Source organism: Macaca thibetana, chromosome 12 (assembly GCF_024542745.1).
Source record: "Macaca thibetana thibetana isolate TM-01 chromosome 12, ASM2454274v1, whole genome shotgun sequence".
NCBI lineage: Eukaryota > Metazoa > Chordata > Mammalia > Primates > Cercopithecidae > Macaca > Macaca thibetana.
Window position 1 is genome coordinate 90,601,824 of NC_065589.1, and position 24,553 is coordinate 90,626,376.

Consider the following 24,553-nt stretch of genomic DNA (forward strand, 5'->3'; position numbering starts at 1 on the left):
GGAAGTTCACATGGAAAGGGACCGCCAGGTCCAGCTCCGACAGGGTCTGGGTCCAGCGGTAATTGGGCAGGTCTGCCCCGTTGCCTAGGCTGGGCTTCAGTTTTCCTTTGTCCTTCTCATCTTCCTCCTCTTCGTCTTTCTCAGTCTCCTGCTTCCCTGGGGAGTTAAGGTTGCCGTTCTTGAGCTGGGCCTCATGATTCTCTGTATCCTTTTTCTGGTCAGTCTCTAGCTGCAGCTTCTCTGCCTCTTCATCAGTTAGCTCCTTGATCTGGGGCCCTGAGGCCTCTGACTTGGCTTCCTTGGCCACCCTGGCCACCCGCTCCACCTTCCCCCGCCGCTCAGCCTCATGCCGGGCTCTCTTCTCCCACTGGGCCTTCTGTGCCAGCTGATTGTTGTTGCTGAAAATCTGTATGATAAGCTTCTCTGCCATCCCCTCTTCTCCTCCAATGAAAAAGTCTGTTTTGCGTCGAAGGAAGCTGAAGAAGGTGTTCACAAGCTCCTGCACGCCGCCCTCGTGCTGCTGAGCCATGGCCAGCAACATGCCCTCGAACTGCTCCTCCTCCTGCATCCGCCCATCGCGCCAGCTGGGATGCACGTCCCGAGCTCTGCGCTCTAGTCTCGCGCTCTCTCCGCTACTTCGAGTTGCGCTGGGCCCAACGACTCTAGTCTAAATCAGTCCTTATCTCTAAAAGGTACCCAAGAATTCAGAGTTAAAAATCTAAGTATCTAAGACCAAGTATCTCCCTCTGCCATCAACTGAATGTGTCTCCTCAAAATTCAGAGGTCAAAACCTAACCCCCAAATGTAATGGTTTTAGGAGATGGGGCTCTTGGGAGGTGATTAGATAATGAAGGTGGGGCCCTCGTAAATGGGATTAGTGCCCCTAAAACAGAGGTCCCAGAGAGCTTACTTATCCTTTCTGCCATGTGAAGATACAGCGAAAGGATGGCTGTCTCTGAACTGGAGGCAGGTCCTCCCCTCAAACACTGAATCTGCTGATGCCTTGATCTTGGACTTCCCAGTCTCCAGAACCATGAGAAAAAAGTTTCTGTTTTTTAGAAGCTACCTAATTTATAGTATTCTGTTACTGTACAGCAGCCCAAATGTACTAAGATACCATAAGACACTGTGTGGGCCTTTATAGAAAAAAATGCTCCCTTCATTTGCAGCATCCTCCCTGTTAAGTCTGAATTGAAAAACAATGTTTAGACTTTAATCAAAAAGAAGCCTTAAGAACATTAATACTTTTACTCATGACTCCATTTCTCTGGTATTTATTGCCTCATTCTGTAGCCACCTTAAATTTTATATTTTTAATAATCATTGTTTTTAGTGAGGACTGAGGTGACTGTTTTCATTTAAATAGTCATGAGTTCTATAAACAAAAAGTAGACAGGCATAGACATCCACAGATGTGACTTCAGTAATTTTTAATCACTGGTTCTAATGTCACTGTAGTTGACGAATTTCTCTTAAAAAGAGACACTAACTTCTTTTTGAAAACTTGTGCACAAACTATCAATCAGAAGGTCCTGCAATGGTATTAGAAAATCACCAATTAAAAGAAGAATCTGTGGGTACTTGAATAATTAAGCTGTGATTAGAGATAGACGTCTAATTTAGGCAGAATATGGTTGATATGGTTTGGCTGTGTCCCCACCCAAATCTCATCTTGAATTGTAGTTCCCATAATCCTCACATGTCATGGGAGGGACTTGGTAAAAGGTAATTGAATCATGGGGGCAGTTAGGCTCATGCTGTTCTCAAGACAGTGAGTTCTCACGAGATCTGATGGTTTTGTAAGGGGCTTTTCTCCCACTCCGCTCATACTTCTCTTTGCTGCCGCCATATAAAGAAGGACGTGTTTGCTTTCCCTTCCACCATGATTGCAAATTTCTTGAGGCCTCCACAGCCATGCGAACTGTGAGTCAAACCTCTTTACTTTATAAATACCCAGTCTAACATATGTCTTTATTAGCAGTGTGAGAACAGACTAATACAATGGTAAAGATAACACTTCTTTGATTGCTTATCTTGAGTCATTTAAACTGATCCTTAGTACACAAGTATTTTCCTCCTCTGTGAGAGCTAACTTCAATTATGTCTTTTCAGATCTAAACTACATTACCAGGAAGTACAAAATAAACACAGCAAGAATTTCTAAGAATCTTTGTCATCTAAGAACAGGTGATAAAGAATAATCTTCCTAATTCTTATTATAATAGCCTAATTATCAGCAGGACAATGAAGCCTTTCAACAAAGGACAGAAAAAACTGTTGAAAGAAAATGTGCAGCCAAGCACAGTGGACCACACCTGTAATCCCAGTGCTTCGGTAGGTCGAGTCAGGAGGATTGTGTGAGCCCAGGAGATCAAGACCAGCCTGGGCAACATAGTGAGACCCCACTTCTACAAAAAAAATTTTTTTTTTAAAAATTAGCCAGGTATGATGAAACATGCCTGTAGTCCTAGCTACTCAGGAGGCTGAGGCAGGAGGATGGCTTGAGTCCAAAAGTTTAAGGCTGCAGTGAGCTATCATTGTACTACTGCACTCTGGCCCGTATGACAGAGAGACCCCAACTCCAATTCCCACCAAACACACACACACACACACACACACACACACACACACATTTAAAAAACAACCAGACATGGAGTTCAAATTCAAATGTAGAAATGAACCAAACCTCAGTTACTGAATGAAGTATAGTAAGTCACAATTTTCCCCTTGATAAGTCATAATTATTTTATAACTTTTGCATTTCATATATTTTTAGAAAAAAATTAAATTTGTTTTGTGACTGATAGTTCTTAATTACAACATATTAGGCTTAATCTAATCACACTCAGTACTCAACAAGTCAGCAAGCAATTAAATCTAACTAACATTTATCAAAGGCCTACTACAAAGCAAGGCTCTGGGCTGGTGTCTGTCATTAAGCAAAGCATCTGTCTACTGTGGAAACAGGCTAGCCACTCGTCCAATAGGGATAACACAAAATTATCATTATCAGCCACAGTGTGGCCTGTTAAACTAAAACTTTACTGGGAGGTTGGCAACAGCACACTATAGATAACAGCTTGGGCTTTGGTTTTTAACCCAGATCTTCTACAGTATTTATATGCTGTGACTGCCTACAAAGCAATGAAGAGCTCATTCCTACTTCCCAGGAACGGTTTAACCCCAAGACAAGCCACACTTTTTCATGAAATATCTATGAGCCAGTCCTCCCTCATGACCCTTTTTCTTTTAAATCATCGTTCCTCAAGATTCTTGGAGGAATGGTGAAGGGGGAGGGAAATCTGGGAAGAAACAACAGCAAACTTTGCCCAGGGGAGTCTCCTAGACTCCTAAAGCAACAAAGGTTTTCTCTACCTTTGTTGAGAGAAATTTAAAACATTTTGAAAGCAGAATCTACTTCTTCCGGCATCACTACTTAACATATTTAATAAGACTATGGTGAATAACACATAAATGGGGAGGGGGGATGCCAAAAGACAGCAATAACTTGTTTCTGAGTTTATCCAGGTCAATGAAAAACACCTCTGTGTAAGAAATCTCCAGGCTTCAAAGCAATAACATCAAATCAGAGAGACAATGAACTGCTGAAAAAGTAGGGTCATGAAAGTCCTAGAGGGAAAACGGATAGACACATATAAGGTGAAAAGCATGAAAATCAAAGTAAAAGAACAAGCAAAGAAAGCCGCTCATGAAAAAGTGGTCAGCTAAAGCCTGGAGTTTGTTGAATGAGTTAATGAATGAATGGTCAAACAACTTACCACAGGCACTGACTCCTCCAAGTGAAGAGGTAATTAAAATCACATAACTTATTAACCGCTATGGTAAAACATTCTCAGGGAGAAGATGACAACACAAGTGGCAACAACAGAGATTCCCTTAAAAAAATCAGGGTCTTTGTAAGAGCTTTACATTGAATGAGATCTGGACCACACTCCCACTTACAGATAAGGAATCCAAGTGTGCACCCAGGATTACAGTGAAAGGATAAGACTCTGTACTTTGTAATTCTCCCCTTTCACTGAGAGGACTGGGGATTGCATTCTACAATAGCCCCCTTGATGGTGCTGGGAATAAATCTCAGCAGGGTATGCTAGGAGAAAGACAAGCTCATTTTCTCATTTGCCCAAAACTAACCTATGTTCTATTGTCAACAACTATGGAACCTTTCCTGATACTCTTATTTTTAAAGCTCCCAAGAAAGGCAGGGAACCTGATGCCAAAGCACAGATGTTGTCTGCAGGACTGAGTATATCCCACTTAGACTTAGGAAGCAGACAGCATATCCAGGAGAGGTGAGAGAAAGATAAATCGAGGCACTGCTGACAGCCTTTCGTTACAATTTGGCAGCCAACCTGCTCAAGCATTTTCACATGGGTAAGTTGATCATCTGAAAAAAATCCACGGCATAAGAACATAATTTAGGCCTTCAGAGCAAACATTTTCATAGTTCTCATAAGTCATTTAAATAAAAGCTTCATGAACAAACCACAAAGCATGTGACTAAAACCCCAATTAATAGTAAAAAGCAATACATATTGACAGATTTCTGTGGCGAACTTTTGCTGAGACCAAATTAGTTGAATGCAACTTTGCCCCTCAAGCAGATATACTTTTGCCTTATCCTACCTTTTCTCAGCCAAGATTTCCCCAGCTCCCTAATTCAAACTCACCAGGACCAGTGAGCATTATATGACCATCTGGTCGACAACATATTACACACTCATAGGGCATGGTTCTAATCACATCACAGTTTAAACCACCACCATAGATCTCAGCAAGGTGCTCCTAAATGGAAGAATTTTATATTTTGCCTTTCAAATTGTTTTTATTGGAAGCATATTTGTGAGAATACTAAGACATAAAAGGCCTCTGAGCCTGAGCTCATTTTCCCATCCCCAGCCTCCCTCCCTACAAACTGTCTTCTATGAATGGGATTCTATTTCATCTTTACTCTCTGTAAGAGAATGTACCTGCCAACTGATGTCAAGAACAAATCACTTCATCTCCAGTTTCGATGCTGCTGCATTCTTGGGCACTTGTGTGCTTTTAGCACCAAAAAGAGTTGCTTTCGTGGTTCAAGGGTCACTGTTAACTCTTTTAACAAATAGGCATTAACAGAATACAGGAGCAATCCCACACTTTGTGGGGCAGGTGTCTCCCTGGAGCCTCTGGATTAAAATTCTCATTGCTAAAGTCACCAAGGAGTTAGACAAAGATAGGCAGCATGGCCTCGGAGTTTCCTGCTAAAAAAGAATTCTTCCTCTAATACATTTATGGATATTAGCTACACTAACATGGGTTAGTTTACTAGGTTAGTTGATAACTGTGTTAGGATGAGGAGACAAAATGTCACTGAAGAAACAAGAAACCAAATCTAGAGTGTAGCTATTTTTTCTTACTTTAATGAAGCAGCAGAGAGTTTGAAAAAGAGATTTTAGAAAGGTGTGCAGGCTCTAGACCAGGGAAGGCCAATCTTAGTTGAAAATATAATGGCCCCCACCAGAAGCCCTTGCATTCCAAAATTCAGATACAAGCTTCCTAAATCCCAAGATGCCCCAGGATGAAAGAGCACTCAAGGGACCCAGGCAGGCTGCCTCCACTGAACCGAGGAGAAGCTAGTCCACCTTTCAGCAGGATGTTTGAAGGATGCTCTTTCACTCAGGAAGCCTGGGGGAAGGCTTTGCTTCTGTCCTGGGAAACTAGTCACTGATCAAGAGGACTCTCCTGCCCTCTCACTAACGTCAGCCATCAAATGGACCATACCTCCCCACCAGCTGAGTTCTACCCACAGTCATTCCATGGCCTGGCCCCTATCCTGGCCAGCAATACCGATGTCTACACCCCAATGCCCAAGCCCTACCTCAACATCCCAAACTTCTGCTGGACCACAGGGGCTGGTAATGCAGACTCTAGAGTGAGGACAAGTCATGATAAAAATAAATTCAGGAAAATGTGTAAGTACAACCTTAAGTAATAAAGAGAAAATGGACTTTGGAGTCAGCCAATCCTTGGTTCCAACCAGAGTACTGCCACTATCACAAAACTTTGAGCAAATTATTTTACTCCTCAGAATCAGTTTCCTCACCTGGAAAATAAAGATAAAATGCCTACTTTGCAGAGCTGCTATGAAAATTTAAAAAGATTAATACACACAAAGTAAGCATTCAGAAAAACAGAAATCAATACCCTATTTTGTTATTATATGAAAGGGTAATTCCAAATGCATGTGAGCCAAGAGTGAGATTTTTACTAGACATAGTTCCTACAGTACAACTCTAGAAATGTAAGGGATGAGATCTGTAGAACATATGGTAGCTACCCAGATGTAGAAAAATATGCACACAGAGTTTTACAAATTCCTAGTTTATGATGTCAAAATTCTCTAAATAAAACAGATGCTAATGATCAAACTGACGATGACTTCTGCTCATTTCTCCACCATAAATAACACCCTTAAAGATTAAATAAATGCCTTAACTTATTTTCTCTAAGTTTGGGGATGGCTAGGATCTCCTCAGTGGCTTTCTTTGGTTTCCAAGGTTAACTGTTGTGGTAATTTTCAAAGAGCACCAAGTTTGCTATAACCATTCTGGATATATAACAGTAAGACATCATTATAATTATACCATTATTAATAGCAGCTATCTTTTATGAAATATTTTTTGTTTTTTTGTTTGGAGACAGGGTCTTATTATGTTGCCCAGGCTGGTCTTGAACTCCTGTGCTCAAGCAATCATCCCACCTCGGCCTCCCTAGAAGCTAGGACTATAGGCGTGCACCACCATGCCAGGTTACTCTTACGGAACATTTTAAGCTTGCAACATGCTGCATGAAGACAATTATCATTACAATAAACAATGAAACTCCAAAAAAGAAAACTAAATTTATCTAATAAAAGGAAATCACAAAACCCAAAGTTAGAGCCTAATACATTATTGCCCCCTAAACTACAAAAAAAAGGATTAACTTAAGTGTCTACACCTACAAAGTTTCCACTAGATTCCCAGAGCCCTCTTGCTTTATCCTCCTTCCAGGGTTTCCAAGGGAGGTAAATTTAACATCAGCATCTCACCCAGAAATTAAAACAATTATTATCTCTCTCTCTGCCCTATTTATTGGTCTCTCCCTCACCACACTCCTATTTTGTTAAGCCAGTAACTTAGTTGTTTATTATCAAGTATTTTATGTACTGAACATAATTATATGAGCTCTGCATTTGTAGCACAGGTTTGTTTACACTGACATCACTACAAACACGTGGGTAATGCATTGCACTATGATATTAAGGCAGCTATAATGTCACTGGATGATAGGAATTCTCAGCTCTATTATCATCTTGTGGGACCACTGTTGTCCATTTTTGACAGAAACGTTATGTGGCTCATGACTGTATTATTTATTGAATGTTATGGACACACTTCTATCTTTTCCCCAGCTTTATTGAGGTATGACTGACAAAAATTATATATAAAAGGTATATGTGATTTTTTGATACAAGTTTATATTGTGAAATGATTACCACAATCAAGCTAATTAACATTATCACCTCACATCGTTTCCTTTCTTGGTGTTGGTGTGTATGGTGAGACCACTTGAGACCTACTCTCGTGGCAAAGTTCAAGTCTATAATACATTAAGAGCCCTAATAATGCAGTTAAAAGTCGGAGCTGAAAGTGACTCTTTAGCCTCTATGAGCATCAGGAGGTCTGTGGAGGCAAGTGGACCCTCTCTCAGCCCTTCTTAAGTTCTGCTTTTCTCACCAGGAAGCACTGAAGAATCCGGGCTCTCTCACATCAGAACACCCAGAGGAAACAAAGACACATGTGCTTTCCTTAATGACACCTCTCCTTTGACCCAGTGAAGAGAAATCTACCACAGAAGCAAATGTAATTGGCTGGCACAAAAACTTCCGCACAAAAATGGAGCACAATGTACAAGTGAGCTGGTTCTTTGCGTACCATTATTGTGTGTTTCTATTAAGTATGTTACTTTTATAAGTATATTTACCTCCTATTAAGTGCTTCAAAAAGTGAAACAAAATGGTTAAAACTGGTATATAAAGATTCTAGGCCAGGCACAGTGGCTCACTCCTGTAATCCCAGCACTTTGGGAGGCTGAGGCGGGCAAATCACTTGAACCCAGAAGTTCAAGACCAGCCTGGCCAACATGGTGAAACCCTATCTCTACAAAAAAATACAAAAATTAGCTGGGTGTGATGGTGCCTGCTTGTAGTTCCAGCCTCCTCAGGAGGCTGAGGTGGGCAGATCTATCAAGCCTGGCTGCAGTGAGCCATGACTGTGCCACTGCACTCCAGCCTGGGCTGGAGGAGATCCTATCTCAAAAAGAGAAAAAAAAAGAAGTTCTGCTTTGCTGTTTGCTATGCTGACTAATCAAGAGTTATCGAGTTTCTTAAAGCAGTACATTTAAAGCATTACTGCATTTTAATTTCCTTTTAAAAACTGCCACAGCAACTGTGTTGAGTATAGCAGCCAGGAAGTTCACAGGAACAATTCTGTATTTCCCTGTGAGATGCATTTTTAAAAGTAAAACAAACCGTCATTTCAGAATCCAGAATAAAGACTATGACTCTCATGACCCCACACAGAGTGGAAACCCTAACGACAGGAATATTAAACCACTTTCCATTCTGCTCTTTTTGCTGAAGGGAAGAACTTCAAATATGATCTCTGCTGTGAACAAAGATATTCAAACAAGAAGCTCCTCTCGTTGTTTCCCCAACAGTGAGCATCCCTGGAGATCTGGCTTTCCCTTCTGGAAGAGGGCACAGGCAAGGATATTTATGAGCTCGTATATCACAAACTCCTCTGCTCAGGGAAACCCTGGACACCAAGCTGAAATGTATGAAATACGCCATGGCAGAAATTTTCCAAAGTCTTTTGCTCTCATAATTTCGACCTCACAGGCTATTCATCTTTTGTCAACTAAAACCTTAGATAATATCAGTCTCACATGCTTAAATAAATCCCAAAGCAATACAGAAAATTAGTCAGGTGTTACCAAACTCTGATGACAAATATGTTGTGATCAATATCCTTTCATGAAATTTGGTCAGATTAGCAACTCTTGGTTTCAAAACAAGGCTTCTTTTACATCATTTGAAACAAACAGAAGAAAAGGAAACTCTACTTATTATGCACCTAGCAAAAGCCATTCCTAGGCATTATATACATTTCCCTACTTAGTCATACTCAGTTCCCATTTTGCTTATGGGAAAATTAAGGCTCAGTTTAAGTAACCTGCCATAAACTGAAAAGCCATAAGCTGATACAGACAGTCTCATCTCGCTGTCGCCACCCTGCATGCTCTTAAACTGGAACGGTCTTACAGATGCTAGCTATAATGCAGCCCTAGCCCAACAGGCACCGTATAAAACAAACTCCACAGACACCTGCAAACCAACTATACTGGGTGTATAGAGCAGGAAAATAAGAGTTTTCTCGACTGACTCAAATGTTAGATTACATATGTTAGCTGTGAGCTCAGCCTAGAAGGGTGGGTACAGTGAGCAATCCTTTAAGAGACAGCCAAAGCCAAGGAGGAAGGGCATTCTAGCTAAAGGGGAAAACCTGAGCCAAGGTGCAGAGCTGGGAGAATCCACGGTGTATGGGGAACAACGAGCAACTCCTTCACCTCACTCTGGCTTCTCAATGCCAGAATTGTGAAACATTTTAAGGACACAAGCATGGCAAGCACTGGTAAGAAGTGACTACACACAATTAGGAAGGTGTGGATACAGCGCTGCTGTCTTAATAAAGATCAGAAAGAGAGAAATCATTTGAAGGTGTTTTCACTTTTTACAAAATATTTCAGTCGCTACATCACCACAAGCAAAAAGCCTTCCAAGGCTCACCAAGGTTAACAATAGGCTGCCTTTGGTTCAAACACATTTGTAAAAACTGTTTCATTCAATCAGTACAGTATTTATTGAATGCTTTCTATGTGCCAGGCACCATGCTAGATGCAAGAGATACAAAGATGAATTAACCTTATTCTTGGCTGCTCAAAGTCCAGGAGGAGATGGCCACAAAAATTAAAATGTGATGAATGCTATAAAAATAGCAGCAGAGAATGACTAGTATCAATTAACCAGACAGATCCATGTTGAAAGAGTAGCAGTAGAAACTACATTCACTATTCCGTCCACATCTAGGCCTATCTTTGATATAACTGAATCTATTTCTAGTTTATATGCTTGAAGGCACCTTAATAAATTCTCACCCACCTCTCTATTTCTACAGCTTTCTATAGCTTTCATGGCTATTTTCTATGACTACAGAAAGTAGACTGCAGAAAATAGTCATAGAAAATAGTAGTGGAATTTAACTTAAAATTTTGAAGTCAGAACACATTATAATCTCCCAAGCATTTAAGACTTCAGTTTCTAATAAGTTTTCTTAGCATTGTGTTTGCCATACATAATAAAGCTATTGACATGGCACCCACCCAACCTGGGAACAGGGTATTCTTTCATAAACTGATGCAAACCATTCCCTTCTTCATGTTGAGCAGCTTGTTAAAGTATTTGGGTTTTAAAATTAGGGGAAAATTATATATATAACACTCTTAAAAACATTAGGTACTTGCAAATTTAAGAGCAAATTAAAGCAAAATTGAAGGATGAAGAAATAATGGAATAGTAATCACATTCTGACATAACACTTTGCTTAGTTAAGCACTGGCCTGTATCAAGACAGCCCAGATCTCTGAGACCAGGTAAAAGCAATAATACAATTTGAAAATAAATTTTCTTCACCACAAACCGCCGTAGTTTTAAAGGAAGTTACTGCAAGAAGACTATCCAGCAGTCATATCAGAGATCACTAATGAAGTAGAAGTACTCGTGATGAGGTGGTCAATAAACCAACAAAGAGCGATAACTTTGCATCCTCAGCTTCCACATCCCAGCACCTGTTCTAAAGCAGGAAAGTGGCTTCTGACTTAAATGGCACCTGCCTAGTACACAGACACACTGCATGCACCCTAAAGTATCATTATCGGTCTCTAAACAAATCTCCCTTCCTCATCAGCAGGGCTCAGCCTCTCTGCTGATCTCAAAGTTTTCAAAGAATATTAGAAAATACACAATACAGTCATCAGAAAGATACCCGGCATTCACCCCCTTCCTCTGCCCCGGCTTCTTCTTCGTCTTTTTTTTTTTTTGTAGCTGGTCTATTCAGTCCTTCTCCAGCCATCCCTCTCAGTATCTGGAGTAGGTTCTCCTACTTAACTGCTTCAAGGCACACCTCTTCTCACTCTTGAAAAATCCCACCAGAAAACTCACGCCACGAAGAACCTCATTCATAGCCCACACTTCCATCTATCTCATTAAAAAGGAGGCTAATAATTTAGATGTTTGTGTAACAATGAACTGTCTACACAGCATTTCACACTTAACCTTCTATCAAACCCATCAACAAAGCAATAAGGCAGACAGGTCATGGACCACTTCACATGAGCCCTCCGGAGCCAAAACCACATTGTGATCATTTTTTGTATCCTAAGTAAATCACGCAGACAATGCTTAATAAGTAAGAAAGCAAGAAGGGGATTTGGAAGAGAATAAACATGAGTTCTTCTGATTGCTAACTCAATGCTCTGAAAACAAAATACAGAGGAAAAACAGAAAAGTAAGTTAAACATGAAATCAAGTGCCTATTACAAATACGTAGTCATTTGTATCCAGATGAAGCCAGCCAAACAGATTTATTTAATTTAAGTCTACACTGGGATCTAAAGATATAGTACTTCCAGAGCTAAGAAAACCACTGGTATTCTGAAAATAAAGTATAAATGCTGTTAACTGATATTCCCATAAAGAGAAAAAGATATTAAAGTGTTAAACATTACTTAGAGCAAACTCAATTCAAACATATTCTTTCTAAATGGTCCTACTTAAAAAGATACTTGCATATAAACTTCCACCTCAAAGCAAGGCAATCGCTATGACTTGGTAGAGGTCTGGAGCGCTGGTGAGATTGTTTGCAGGGTAAACACAGGCTGAATTTATCTTTTAACTTTTTTTTTTTTTTTTTTTTTTTTGAGACAGGGTCTCACTCTGTCACCTAGGCTGGAATGCAGTGGTACAACCTCGGCTCACTGCAACCTCCACCTCCCAGGTTCAGGCGATCCTCCCACCTCAGCCTCCCTAGTAGCTGGGACTACAGGCATGAGCCACCATGCCTGGCTAATTTTTTTGTTTTTAGTAGAGGCAGAGTTTCACCATGTTGGCCAGGCTGGTCTTGAACTTCTAGGTTCAAGTGATTTGCCTGCCTCAGCCTCCCAAAGTGCTGGGATTACAGGCGTAAGCCACCGCACCCAGCCCATCTTTTAAGTTCAAAACTTTAAGACCACTTGAGAAACAAGGGTCTCAGTGGGTCATTACTGCAAGTATGAATTATTTTAGCAATCCCAAGTAATAGGATGCCAGAGTTCTAGCCACAGACAGATTCATACAAATGCAAGAATAAGCTTCTATTGAAACTCCCACTTATTAGAGTCTTATTCCATAGAGCAGTACTGTACAATGGAACTTTCTGTGATGACATACATGTTCTATCCTATATACCGTCCAATGCAGTAGCTGCTGCTAGCCACATGTAGCTCTTGTGTACCTGTAATGTGGCTAGAGCAACTGAGAAACTGAATTTTTTATTTACATTTAATTTACATTTAAATAGCTACATGTGACTGTTTGCTACCATATTGAACAGGAAACTACAGAAGATTAAAAATAAACGCATTAACTTTCAACAAGAACTCTTTAAAAGAGGATAGACTAACTCCTACCTGTCTAAAAATAAGATGAGATGCTTATCTGAGAATTTTGATACTAAAAAACCTTCAAGATCTAGTGAAGGAAACGGAAGTCTTGTCCAAAATCAAATAAATACCAACAGTTACAAGGGAGGCTTGCCCTCCATCCCAGTCTCTCTCCAAGATGGCAGTTCGCCTAGAAGTTCAGCAACCAACCAGATGAAAAAGGAAATGAATAATCACAAACAATCTCCAGTATGTCAGCCACTGTGACAGGTTCTTTACAATTGCTGTCATATTTCATCCCTGCCACAATTCTGCCAAGTGGCCATCACTATTCCTATTCAGTAACTCGAGAGAGGCTGGCACAACCAGGATTCCATCCCAGATCTATGTGACTCCACAGGGCAGGTTGTTTCGACACAACCATACTGCCTCCTTCCAGGTGAACCCTTCACAGGGTCTCTATCAGTCCTCTAATCCTCAGAGTTTTGTTGTTTGCTTCATCACATGCCCTCAAAGGTTCCAAGATCTGATTACCTCCACTGAGAATGCTGGAAACTAACTGGTATCCTAACCAAGCACAAGATAACCCTTAATTCCCAAGAAAGCAATGACAAGGTGGGTTTCTCCAGCTTTTTCTTACAGATCTTACTACCTTCAACCCTAAAAAGCAGGGTTGCCTCTGAGAATAAAGGAGAGCCAAAGGAAAAGCTTAGCACAGCCAACATTTACTAATTAATCCTCACCACTGGTGTCTGGAGGAGGTCACAATTTTCAGCAGTAACATCACCCTTTCCCTACAGATAAGCCAGCTGGCAAGTTGATTGCTTAAGGCCACACTGCACAGCTGTGCTTCAACTCTCACATTCCTGAGACATCCCTGGCTCAAGACTCCTTCCTCAGCCCCAAAGAGTCCATCCAACTGCTTGCAGAAATCTCCAGGGAGGATATTTCCGACTTCAGAGGAATCCTCCTCTCCTCCAAGAGGTACATGCAGTGTTCGAAGGATCCCAGTCCTAGAAGCCTCAGCTAGCAACAAAGTAAGAGTAGCTCCTAAGAAAACATATGTCCACACAAAAACATGTACAAGAATGCTCACAGCAGCATTATTCATAACAGCCAGAAAGTAAGAACAATTTAAATGTCCACCAACTGATGAATAGAAAGATAAAATGCTGTATATTCCAAAAAATTTACTAAAAATCAATTATAGTGGCTGGACACAGTGGCTCATGCCTGTAATCCCAGCACTTTGGGAGGTCAAGAGGGGGTGGATCACTTGAGACCAGGAGTTCAAGACCAGCCTGGCCAACATGGTGAAATCCCCGTCTCTACTAACAATACAAAACTTAGCCGGATGTGGTGGTACATGCCTGTAATCCCAGCTACTTGGGAGGCTGAGGCATGAGAATTGCTTGAACCTGGGAAGCGGAGTTTGGGATGAGCAGAGATCACGTCACTGCACTACAGCCTGGAGGACTAAGCAAGACTGTCTCAAAAAAATTTTAAAAATTAAAAAAAATATATATATATACACACACACACACACAGAGAGAGAGAGAGAGAGAGAGAGAGCTTAAATGGCTAAATGTTATAGTACTTGAAATGTCAATAAAGTCACATTTTTAAAAAATAAGAAAACTCCTAGATAATCATAACAAAGCAATGGCAGGAGGATACAACCGTCCATTTGTATTCCAAATGAGAAAGCCAACTGATGATGTTTTCAAGGAGTCTTCCCTAAATTCAGCTGCTGATTTCACTGTCTTTCATCGTAACCTTAAAACACAAAAGCCAAGATCTCCAACTTGTAGAAATTTTAGATGATCTACACAGAGTAGAATACTATATGTATAGATGAGGTATCAGAAAGACCTTTTAGTAAGTCTTGTCATCTGAATTAAACTTAACATTGCTACCATTTTTTCATCCTAAATATGAATGAATTAGACCAGATCAAAATCAAGGAGTACTTGTTCTATGCCAACTCCTATTTTAAGCACATACAATCTTACATAACTTAATCCTCATAACCTGCCAGGCATGAGCATTCAAGGTTAGCAGCGCCCTACTCCAGGCCTCCGCCATGCCTTCAGAGGCTGAAGAGCTACCGCTGGTAGAGAAGCTGCTCAGCAGGAAATGGTGGACAGGGCTTGAACGGTCTGGCCCCCAACACCTGTTCAGTGCTCCAAAGAAAGGATACTGCTTCTGTAACTGCAAACTTACGGTTTCAATGCTCTTCCTCCAAGAAAAGGTAGTAGTATTCTTAGGCACTAAAATTAAACTCAGTCCTCTAAGGCTTTAACTCACTGGATAAACAATAAATGTAAAAAATTAAAATATATGTATGTGAAATAGACATGTATGTGAAAAACTGTAGTAACAACATCTCACCAGTGGGAAACTACAGTTCCAGTTCAACAGCACCAGTGAAAAGCAGTGACCACCTCAGTCTAAATGCATCAGGACAGCCTAGCAGGGAGCAGGGACAAAATATATACCAGCAACTCACACCTCTCTGATTTCCACTGGCTGAGCCCACCTGAAAGTGAGACTTAGGGACCCTCTCATATGGTCTGTAAGGGTGAGCAGGATGGAGAGTGGTACTAGTGGCACATGTGGGATCACAGGCCCATTAGACGATGATCTAGCAGCCAATTGGCCTTATCTAAATGTATATTCAAATGGAAAGTATGTTTCAGCAAATGGAGGTGACAGGGTTCCACAGAAAATCATTTGTAAAGCAGGTTCTCACAGTACCTCCCAGCTAGTCTATGTCTCTAGTTTTTCAGGTTTAATGCAGAATTTTTTTAAGCCATTAAAATTAAGAGTTTTCCATTATCTGCCTCATTTTCATTTGATATATACCTCAAACATCCTGACTGAAAAAACCCACTGGTACAATATTGTCTTCCAAACACATGTTTACAACTGACACAAGACTAGCAGTCACTTGGCTGAAGTTGTCAAGGTATTATCTGATCAAGAAAATCTACGTGCCAAAGGCCACAATTAATGACATTCTTCTACACATGTGTAACAAAAATATTACCCAACCCTACTAACCACGATCCTCCCCCACAGGCCAAGCAGGATAGTTCACCTCCCTTTCAGCACTTGAGAAAAGAACACTCCCACCGCAGAGCGGTTATTCCTCCACGCTAGTCTTTGGAACTTAGAGTGAAGGATTCCACTTTGCAGCCTCTCTTTTAATGCTACACCTGTTATTAAGCCTCTTTATTCATTTGAGAACATTCATTTAATGCTATTACATACATAACTGAGATGTTTGCTACCCTTAATAGCAGTCTGAAGGCAAAAAGTACCTAGAAGCAAAGCCTCTATATGCCTAGAATTACATAGATCAATCATAGTTTCAAATATTCTTTTCCTCTGCCCACATAACCAATCACAACACATAGGAAAATCTACTATTTTGTATGCAAACAACACCTCCTGGCCTCTTCTCAAAGCCAAAAAACCTTCAACCATTAATGTGTTCTGATTTCTAGTGCAAAAAAAAAAAAAAAGTAATAAATTATGCTTCATGAATCGAGTTGAACTCTTATATCCCAGATTTCTGAGAGTTTAAAAAAAAAAATACAGTCAGCCTTCTGTATCCATGGTTCCACATCTGTGGATTCAACAAAGCAGGGATAGAAAATATTCAGGAAAAAAAAAAAAAAATTCCACACGGTTCCAGAAACCAAAACTTGAATTTGCCACATGCCAAGTACTACGTTGAATCCACAAGAATGAAGTGACGTGTAGACATTGCATTAGGAATTACAGGTAATCTATAGGTGATTTAAAGTATAAGGGTGGATGTGCGTGGGTTAGATGCAAACACTATGCCATTTTATATCAGAGACTTGAACACCCATGGATTTTGGAATCCACAGGAGATCCTGAGACCAATCCCCCAGAACCCAAGGGATGACTATAATCTCTATCCAGGGATTTCCTTCAAAATCTCATTGAACTAAAATGCTTCAGAAACACCAAATCCAAATCTACCCTTTTATCTACATTCTGGCACAAACTAAAACTCTCCCCAACTATTCCTGGAGAAAATCTCCCAGAAACTAAACCAATCATCAGGGACCACCAGACTTCACCCATACCATTAAATGCCCAAAAAACTTATTTTACAAAACTGATTCTTAAAATCTCAAGTTAAAGAATTAACCTTGAATAGTCTCATAATATTTCATATCATTTATACGAACAGTAACCAATTTTTAGCAAAAGTTTAGACACAGAAGGGACAATCAAGATAACTTTGTTTAAACCCTCAATGTTATGGATCAGTAAACTGGTACAGGGAGAGATGAAATGATTAGTTTCAAGTTACACAACCTATTAGTGTTAAGGCTGGAACTAGAACCCTGATCTCTGACATGGGTCCAGGGCTGTTTGATTTCACCATGTTCCCTTATATGCCCCACCTAACCCAAAGACACTCACAATAAAAACAGAGCACACATCTTCCAATTCCCAGATACCTCTCCTTAGGGTCAGAATACTCTTCCTATTCCAAATCAGTATGTGCCTCTCAGATTTTATCAGCCAACCAAAGCAGAGAGCTAAAATAGTCTTCAGTGAAACCAGAGGAAGCTGCTCTGTCTCAGATTACTGGAACACAGGCTGTAATTAATAGCAATCCATTGAGAGGAACAGCCCTTGCTTTTAATTGGTATTAAACAGCCAATGTTCAGGCCGCCCAAAGGAAACTGCAGAGAAGTTCTCAGAAGTGCAAGGTCAACCACACAGACCCTGCCAAGGTTAAAGCACAAAGGGGGAGTTCGAGGCCCTTGGTGAGCACGATGCGGTGAAAACCCTCCACCAACACAAAGAGAGCATCCCAAGAATAAATAGGTGAGATGAAGACACATCACCACAGGATCTTTTTAACAAACTTTATCCCAAAGAACCCTATGTCAAACTCTAAAAATAAATCAACTCCTCCCATGAACCATATAAAGAATGCACCCACAGTGCATGCTATGCAATTTATGTAGATATCCGAAGGCAGGCAACTAATCAAATTTCCAAAAGAACCTTCCATATAATCAACACATTATGAAACACAAATCTGACACAAATGCTAAATTAGACTCCCCTTAGATGGATCTCTAACTATAGTTTACCTACCTACAGAGTACTCTTAGCGCTCAACAAAGGTAACAGGCTAATAATGCATGCCAAATAGCACTTGTATTTGTATCGATTAAAATACCTTCATTAGCAACAGAAAAATCCTTACCGTGAGGTGTATGATTTCTCCCCACAAAATTGAGGACTCTTTTTTTTTTTTTTTGAGACAGAGTCTCGCTCTGTCGCCCAGGCTGGAGTGCAGTGGCGGGATCTCAGCTCACTGCAAGCTCCGCCTCCTGGGTTTACGCCATTCTCCTGCCTCAGCCTCCCAAGTAGCTGGGACTACAGGCGCCCGCCACCTCGCCCGGCTAGTTTTTTGTATTTTTTTTAGTAGAGACAGGGTTTCACCGTGTTAGCCAGGATGGTCTTGATCTCCTGACCTCGTGATCCACCCGTCTCGGCCTCCCAAAGTGCTGGGATTACAGGCTTGAGCCACGGCGCCCGGCCAAATTGAGGACTCTTATCTTCCATATACTACATCCGACATGTGAGCTTAAAGAAGCTGTAGTGTCACCTGGCGCCATTTATTTTCTGTTGCTCATAATAAGATACCTGAAACTGGGTAATTTATAAAGAAAGGGAATTTATTTCTTGTAGTTATGGAGGCTGGGAAGTTCAAGGTAGAGGGCCCACATCTGGTGAGGGCTTTCTTGCTGGTGGGGACTTTCTACAGAGTCCTGAGGTGGTGCAGGCCATCGCATGGTGAGGGGGTTAAGTCTGCTAGCTCATGTCTCTCTTCCTCTTCTTAGAAAACCACCAGTCCCACACCCATGATAACCCATTAATCCATGAATGGATCAATTCATTCATGAAGGCAAAGCCCTCAGGCCCCCACTTATCAATACCACCACATTAGGGACTAAGGCATTACATTTCTTCTTTTTTTTTTTTTTTTTGAGACAGAGTCTCACTCTATTGCCCAGGCTGGAGTGCAGTGGCACAATCTCGGTTCACTGCAACCTCCGCCTCCCAGGTTCAAGCGATTCTCCTGCCTCAGCTTCCCAGGTAGCTGGGACTACAGGCGTATGGCACCATATCCAGCTAATTTTTGTATTTTTAGTAGAGACAGGGATTCACCATGTTGGCCAGGATGGTCTCAATCTCCTGACCTCGTGATCTGCCCACCTCAGCCTCCCAAAGTACTGGGATTACAGGCGTGAGCCACCGTGCCCAGCAGGGATTACATTTCGATATGAGTTTTAGAAGGGACAAATATTCAAACCATAGCACTGACAATATTAGAGAAAGCAACTGAAATAAAAAGACAATCAAGTGTCCTTTGTGGTACAACCAGCCTCCAGTGATCCTAGCCAATTGATATTCATGCCCTTGACTAGTCCCCCCATGATAAATAAGGCTGACTTGTGTTACCAGCAGAATATTGAAAAGTGATGGTATAGAACTTCCTAAGCTAGGGAATAAAAACCACTGCAGTTTCCATCTTGCCATCTCAGATTGCTCCCAGGTACCATGTTGTGTTAACATGCAAACAGTCTATAGAAATACCTTTATGGGGCCGGGCGCGGTGGCTCAAGCCTGTAATCCTAGCACTATGGGAGGCTGAGACGGGCGGATCACAAGGTCAGGAGATCGAGACCATCCTGGCTAACCCGGTGAAACCCCGTCTCTACTAAAAAAATACAAAAAACTAGCCAGGCGAGGTGGCGGGCGCCTGTAGTCCCAGCTACTCCGGAGGCTGAGGCAGGAGAATGGTGTAAACCCGAGAGGCGCAGCTTGCAGTGAGCTGAGATCCGGCCACTGCACTCCAGCCTGGGCGACAGAGCGAGACTCCGTCTCAAAAAAAAAAAAAAAAAAAAAAAAAAAGAAATACCTTTATGGAGTGGCACTTAGGCTTCACACCATTAGGCAACAGCAACTTACCAACTATATCAGCGAGACATCTCTGAAGTAAATCCCTGTGCCCCGGGTCAACCCATCATATGATTGTGACCCCATGAGAGGCCCTAAAGCAGAACCACCCAAATTCCTGACCCATAGACACTGGGAGATAACAAATATTTGCCACAGCTTTAAGCCTCTAAGCTTTGCAGTAGTTTGTTATTGTTTACACAATAGATAACTATTACAATATACCTTTCCTGATGAACTCAATCCTCAGGAAATAAAAGTGTGGCATTTCCTGTTTTGGGATGTTTCTTTACTTTGTCCCTCACAAAGGTTCAAGTAACAGGACTCACCTTGATCAACTCTTCTCTGCAAATAATGCATCATTCCTAAGGGACCAACACAGGTCCTATCACTAATGAAATACCACCTTGTTTATAGTATCAATAGATACTGGAAGTCATTTCTGAAAATCTACTTCCAATCAACTCAATCAATGTAGTCCACCTAATGCTAATAAAAGCTCATATTATTAGAAGAGAGGCATGGACTGAATTTTTGTGTCCCACTGCCAAATTCAGTTGTTAAAATCCTAGCCCCAACTTGATGGTATTAAAAGGTGGGGCCTTTGGGAGGAAACAGGTCATGAAAGCAGTCTTCATGAATGGGATTAGTGCCCTTATAAAAAGAGACCCCGGGGAGCTTCCTAGTTCTCTTTCTGCTATGTGAGGATACAAGAAGTCAGCAGCATACAACCCGGAAGAAGTCACTCACCAGAGCCCAACCACATGGGTGACACCCTGATCATGAACTTACAACCTCCAGAACCGTGAGAAATCCAAGTCTGTTGTTTAAGCCACTTCATCTACGCTCATTTGTTATACCAGCCTGAACTAAGACAAAAGGTGTGAAGCCATAACTAGGTGTTCACAAATTATCTTTAGTTATCAGAATTTCTTCTTGTTAAAATAAGTTAAATCCCTGTACTTTTAGTGCCTCTCCATCCACCCTTCTTCCCTATAGGCTTCATACCCTATTTCCCACACATAATACACAGCAAAGTACAAATCAACACAACTCTAAAAGCAAAAAGACCCAAGGAAATGCATATAAATAATCAAACAATACTCCATTATGCTATAAATGCCTTCCCCATGTTAGAAAGAAAGAAAGAAAAGTCAATGGCTATTTTCTGGGAAACACAGCAGCAGTAAGAATAACCCTGAGGTTCAAATTTCCACATCCTTGCATTCTTTCACGCTAACTCAGACCCTACGGTCCTGTCTAGGGAAAGAGAGAAATGCTTTACTGTTAACTATGTACATGTCCAGCCACGGAGGCTAAGTTGCATGTGTCAGTGGCCTAGACAATTGGCACGCAGTGAGTGCACCAATAAACCTCTACCCTCTTCATTCAGCCAACAGTCTTACCAAACCCGCAAATTTTGAGGATTAGCAGGGATACAGGCAAACTCAATAAAATGAAATATCAAAGGCAGGGCATCAGGCAAGTACATTACTGTTTAATGAAAGCCATATTTAAGGTCAATAGACTGTAACTTAACTGCATAGCAAGCACTTGCCCAAGTTTTATTTGCCAATCAGCCACGTGACTAATCTGGATTTAAGATAAAGAAACCTTTCGGGTTCATTAAATTACAACCCAGCAAGGTAATGCTGACCCTACAACCTTGTGTAAATGTGATAGGAAGCAATCAGTGAATTAGCCACTATTGTCTCCTCCTGTTGTGACACGATGATACAATAAATGCTAAATATGCCAAGGTTTCTCCAGCTGTTTTAATGTTTTGACACTACGCAAACATTCTTCCTTTAAAACAAAGTGGGAAGTATGATTTTAAGAATCACTTTAGAAGATACTTCACCCAGACTACTGTCCCTGTCTCAGGTGGATGCTTTACTGCAGAAAAATAAGGAGCATCTCATTTAGAGCTACAACTTGCACTGAATTAAAAGATGTCCAGACTAAAAACATGCAAAAGATGATGATTCAGATATAACCCTGATGCCTTAAAAAAACATACACACACAAAAACCACAGATGTAATTCCATGCAAAATTGAACTCTTCCTATAAGCAAAAGGTGGATAAAAGTCTGACATTCAAAAGTCAGGAGGAAAAAAAATGTTAATAGTTCAAAGAATTCTCCTTCACATCCCCAAACCAAAACATTTGTAAAGCAATAACCAAAAATAAACCTCTCATTTCCCATATAAGTGACTTTCAATAGTCTCTTCTGCTTTGACTTACTAATCTGGTTCCCTTAGCTCCCCCTTTCTCTCCCTCCTTCTTTCCTTTCTCTCTTTACATCTTTCCCTCTTTCCATCATTCCTTCCTCTATTGTAAAATTAGCCTGAAGTACCAACCCAAAAGAAGGCCAAAGACCATTGGTCAACTTATTCCATCCTTCAGAAAAGAGAGTAGGTACTTTTTGGATTTGAAGTCCCCTCAAGGAAGAATTAGTTACTATTTCTACTGCTATTAAAAAAAAAAAAAAAAAAAAAAAAAAAAAAAAACTTTTAAAATAAAACAAAAAATTTAGCCAAATGCCCCTAGATCTTAAAAAATACATGGGTTGGGTTATTTTGCTTATTTAGTAGCAACCATAGTCTGATAAGAGTATTCTGCCCATTTCAGAAATGACATTTTTTAAAAAATTATCTAGGAAACAGAGACCAAAAGCAATACAGGATGAAAGGCTAAAAGATCATCTTCTCTATGAAGAAAGTGATCACACAAACTTCAGTTATTTAGCTTGAAGAAGAGACAGCTTAGAGGCACCTAAATCATTATATTTATTTATTTATTTATTTATTTATTTATTTATTTTTATTTTTTTTTTTTTTGAGACGGAGTCTCGCTCTGTCGCCCAGGCTGGAGTGCAGTGGCGCGATCTCGGCTCACTGCAAGCTCCGCCTCCTGGGTTTACGCCATTCTCCTGCCTCAGCCTCCTGAGTAGCTGGGACTACAGGCGCCCGCCACCGCGCCTGGCTAATTTTTTTTGTATTTTTAGTAGAGACGGGGTTTCACCGTGGTCTCGATCTCCTGACCTTGTGATCCACCCGCCTCGGCCTCCCAAAGTGCTGGGATTACAGGCGTGAGCCACCGCGCCCGGCCAATCATTATCTTTAATGACATGAAAATGTATACTGTATGAAAGATAGTGAACAGATGTTTCTCATCACTTCTGAGGAGAAAATAAATGGAAAAAGCCTTGAACTTCAGCAAAAGGGCTCTGAGAGGCCATGTTCCTGAACTACTCCAGTAAGTCTCAGACTTTAATGCACATGTGAGTCACGTGTGAGATCTTGTTAATATGTAGATTGGCTCAAGAGGTCAAGAACAAGAACTAAAATCTTCATTTCTAACAATTTCCCAGATGAAGCCAACATTTACAAGGGGCAAAACCGCAGACTGGTGTGGCGTGATACATACTAGCTGTCAATTCAGTTGAACATGGTCACGACAGGACTGCATGACTACTGCCATTGGTATTGATGAGGCAGCTTGCCCAAAGAGAGCAAATCCTATAAGCCCTACTCAACAATTAGCTTAAAGATGAAAATCACAAGAAAACACTGGAAAAAACCAGAATGCAAAATTTCTTTGGACTAGGTGCTCAGTCAGCTTCCTGGAGCCCTGAGGTGTGGTTTTAACCTGGTAGAGAAGGAAGCGAGACAAGATGACCTCACACACCTGAAGACTGACTGTTGTCACAATCCTCTTTCAACCTGTTCTACAAATTACAATGGTGCTCATGGGGATCCTAGAAATTATCTAAGTGACTCCTCTGATGCCAAAATTATTGCTTAAGAACTCTGTCAACTAAAATATCAAACATTTCAGTGCAAAAGCATTAAGTACATAGAAACAGGACCCTCTTAAAAGTGATAATCCCACATTTTTTCAGCCTTATTTAGAGTATTCTCCAGCTGTTTCCACTCAAAGATTAACAATGTCAATGCCTACTAAATGTGCACTTTGGGAGGCCAAGGCAGGCAGATCACTTGAGGTCAGGAGTTCAAGACCAGTCTGGTCAACATGGTGAAACTCCATCTTTACTACAAATACAAAAATTAGCTGGGCGTTGCGGCAAGCACCTGTAATCCCAGCTACTCGAGAGGCTGAGGTAGGAGAATTGCTTGAACTTGGGAGGCGGAGGTTGCAGTGAGCTGGGATCATGCCACTGCACTCCAGCCTGGGCAACAGAGCAAGATCCTATCTGAAAAAACAAAACAACAACAACAAAAAAAAACCAACCACACACATAATAAGAGGGTAGCCTCCTAAACAAGCAAAATAAAACCATTGCTCAGAGTATTTAATTTAATTTATTTATTTATTGAGACAGGGTCTCACTCTGCTGCCCAGGCTGGAATGCAGTGGTACAATCACGGCTCACCTTCATCCTTCAGATGAAGGCCTCAACCTCTGAGGCTCAAGCAATCCTCCACTTTAGCCCCCTACTCCGAATAGCTGAGACTACAGGTACATACCACCAAGCCTAGCTAATTTTTGTATATGTTCTAGAGACGGGGTTTCATGTTGCCCAGGCTGGTCTTGTACTCCTGGGCTCAAGCCATCCACCCACCTCAGCCTCCCAAAGTACTGGGATTACAGACGTGAGCCACTGTGCCTGGCCATTCAGAGCATTTTAAACCAGGGTATACTACATTTCAAGCTATAGTTCTAGTAGGATTAATATTTATTTTTGTGTATCTAGACCCTGCATC

At 41.0% G+C, this 24,553-nt stretch overlaps 2 protein-coding genes across 12 annotated transcripts in view; both read right to left on the reverse strand.

Moving 5' to 3' along the window:
* Nucleotides 1–18,112, reverse strand: part of LOC126932835 (nuclear migration protein nudC-like) — a 43,502-nt gene extending 25,390 nt beyond the window's left edge. Inside the window, 1 exon segment of the mRNA XM_050752072.1 lies at nucleotides 1–18,112. Within this exon segment, the coding sequence (XP_050608029.1) occupies nucleotides 1–568 (568 nt within the window). The 5' untranslated portion in view covers nucleotides 569–18,112.
* Nucleotides 1–24,553, reverse strand: part of FMNL2 (formin like 2) — a 315,785-nt gene that overhangs the window by 260,781 nt on the left and 30,451 nt on the right. The window lies entirely within an intron of this gene.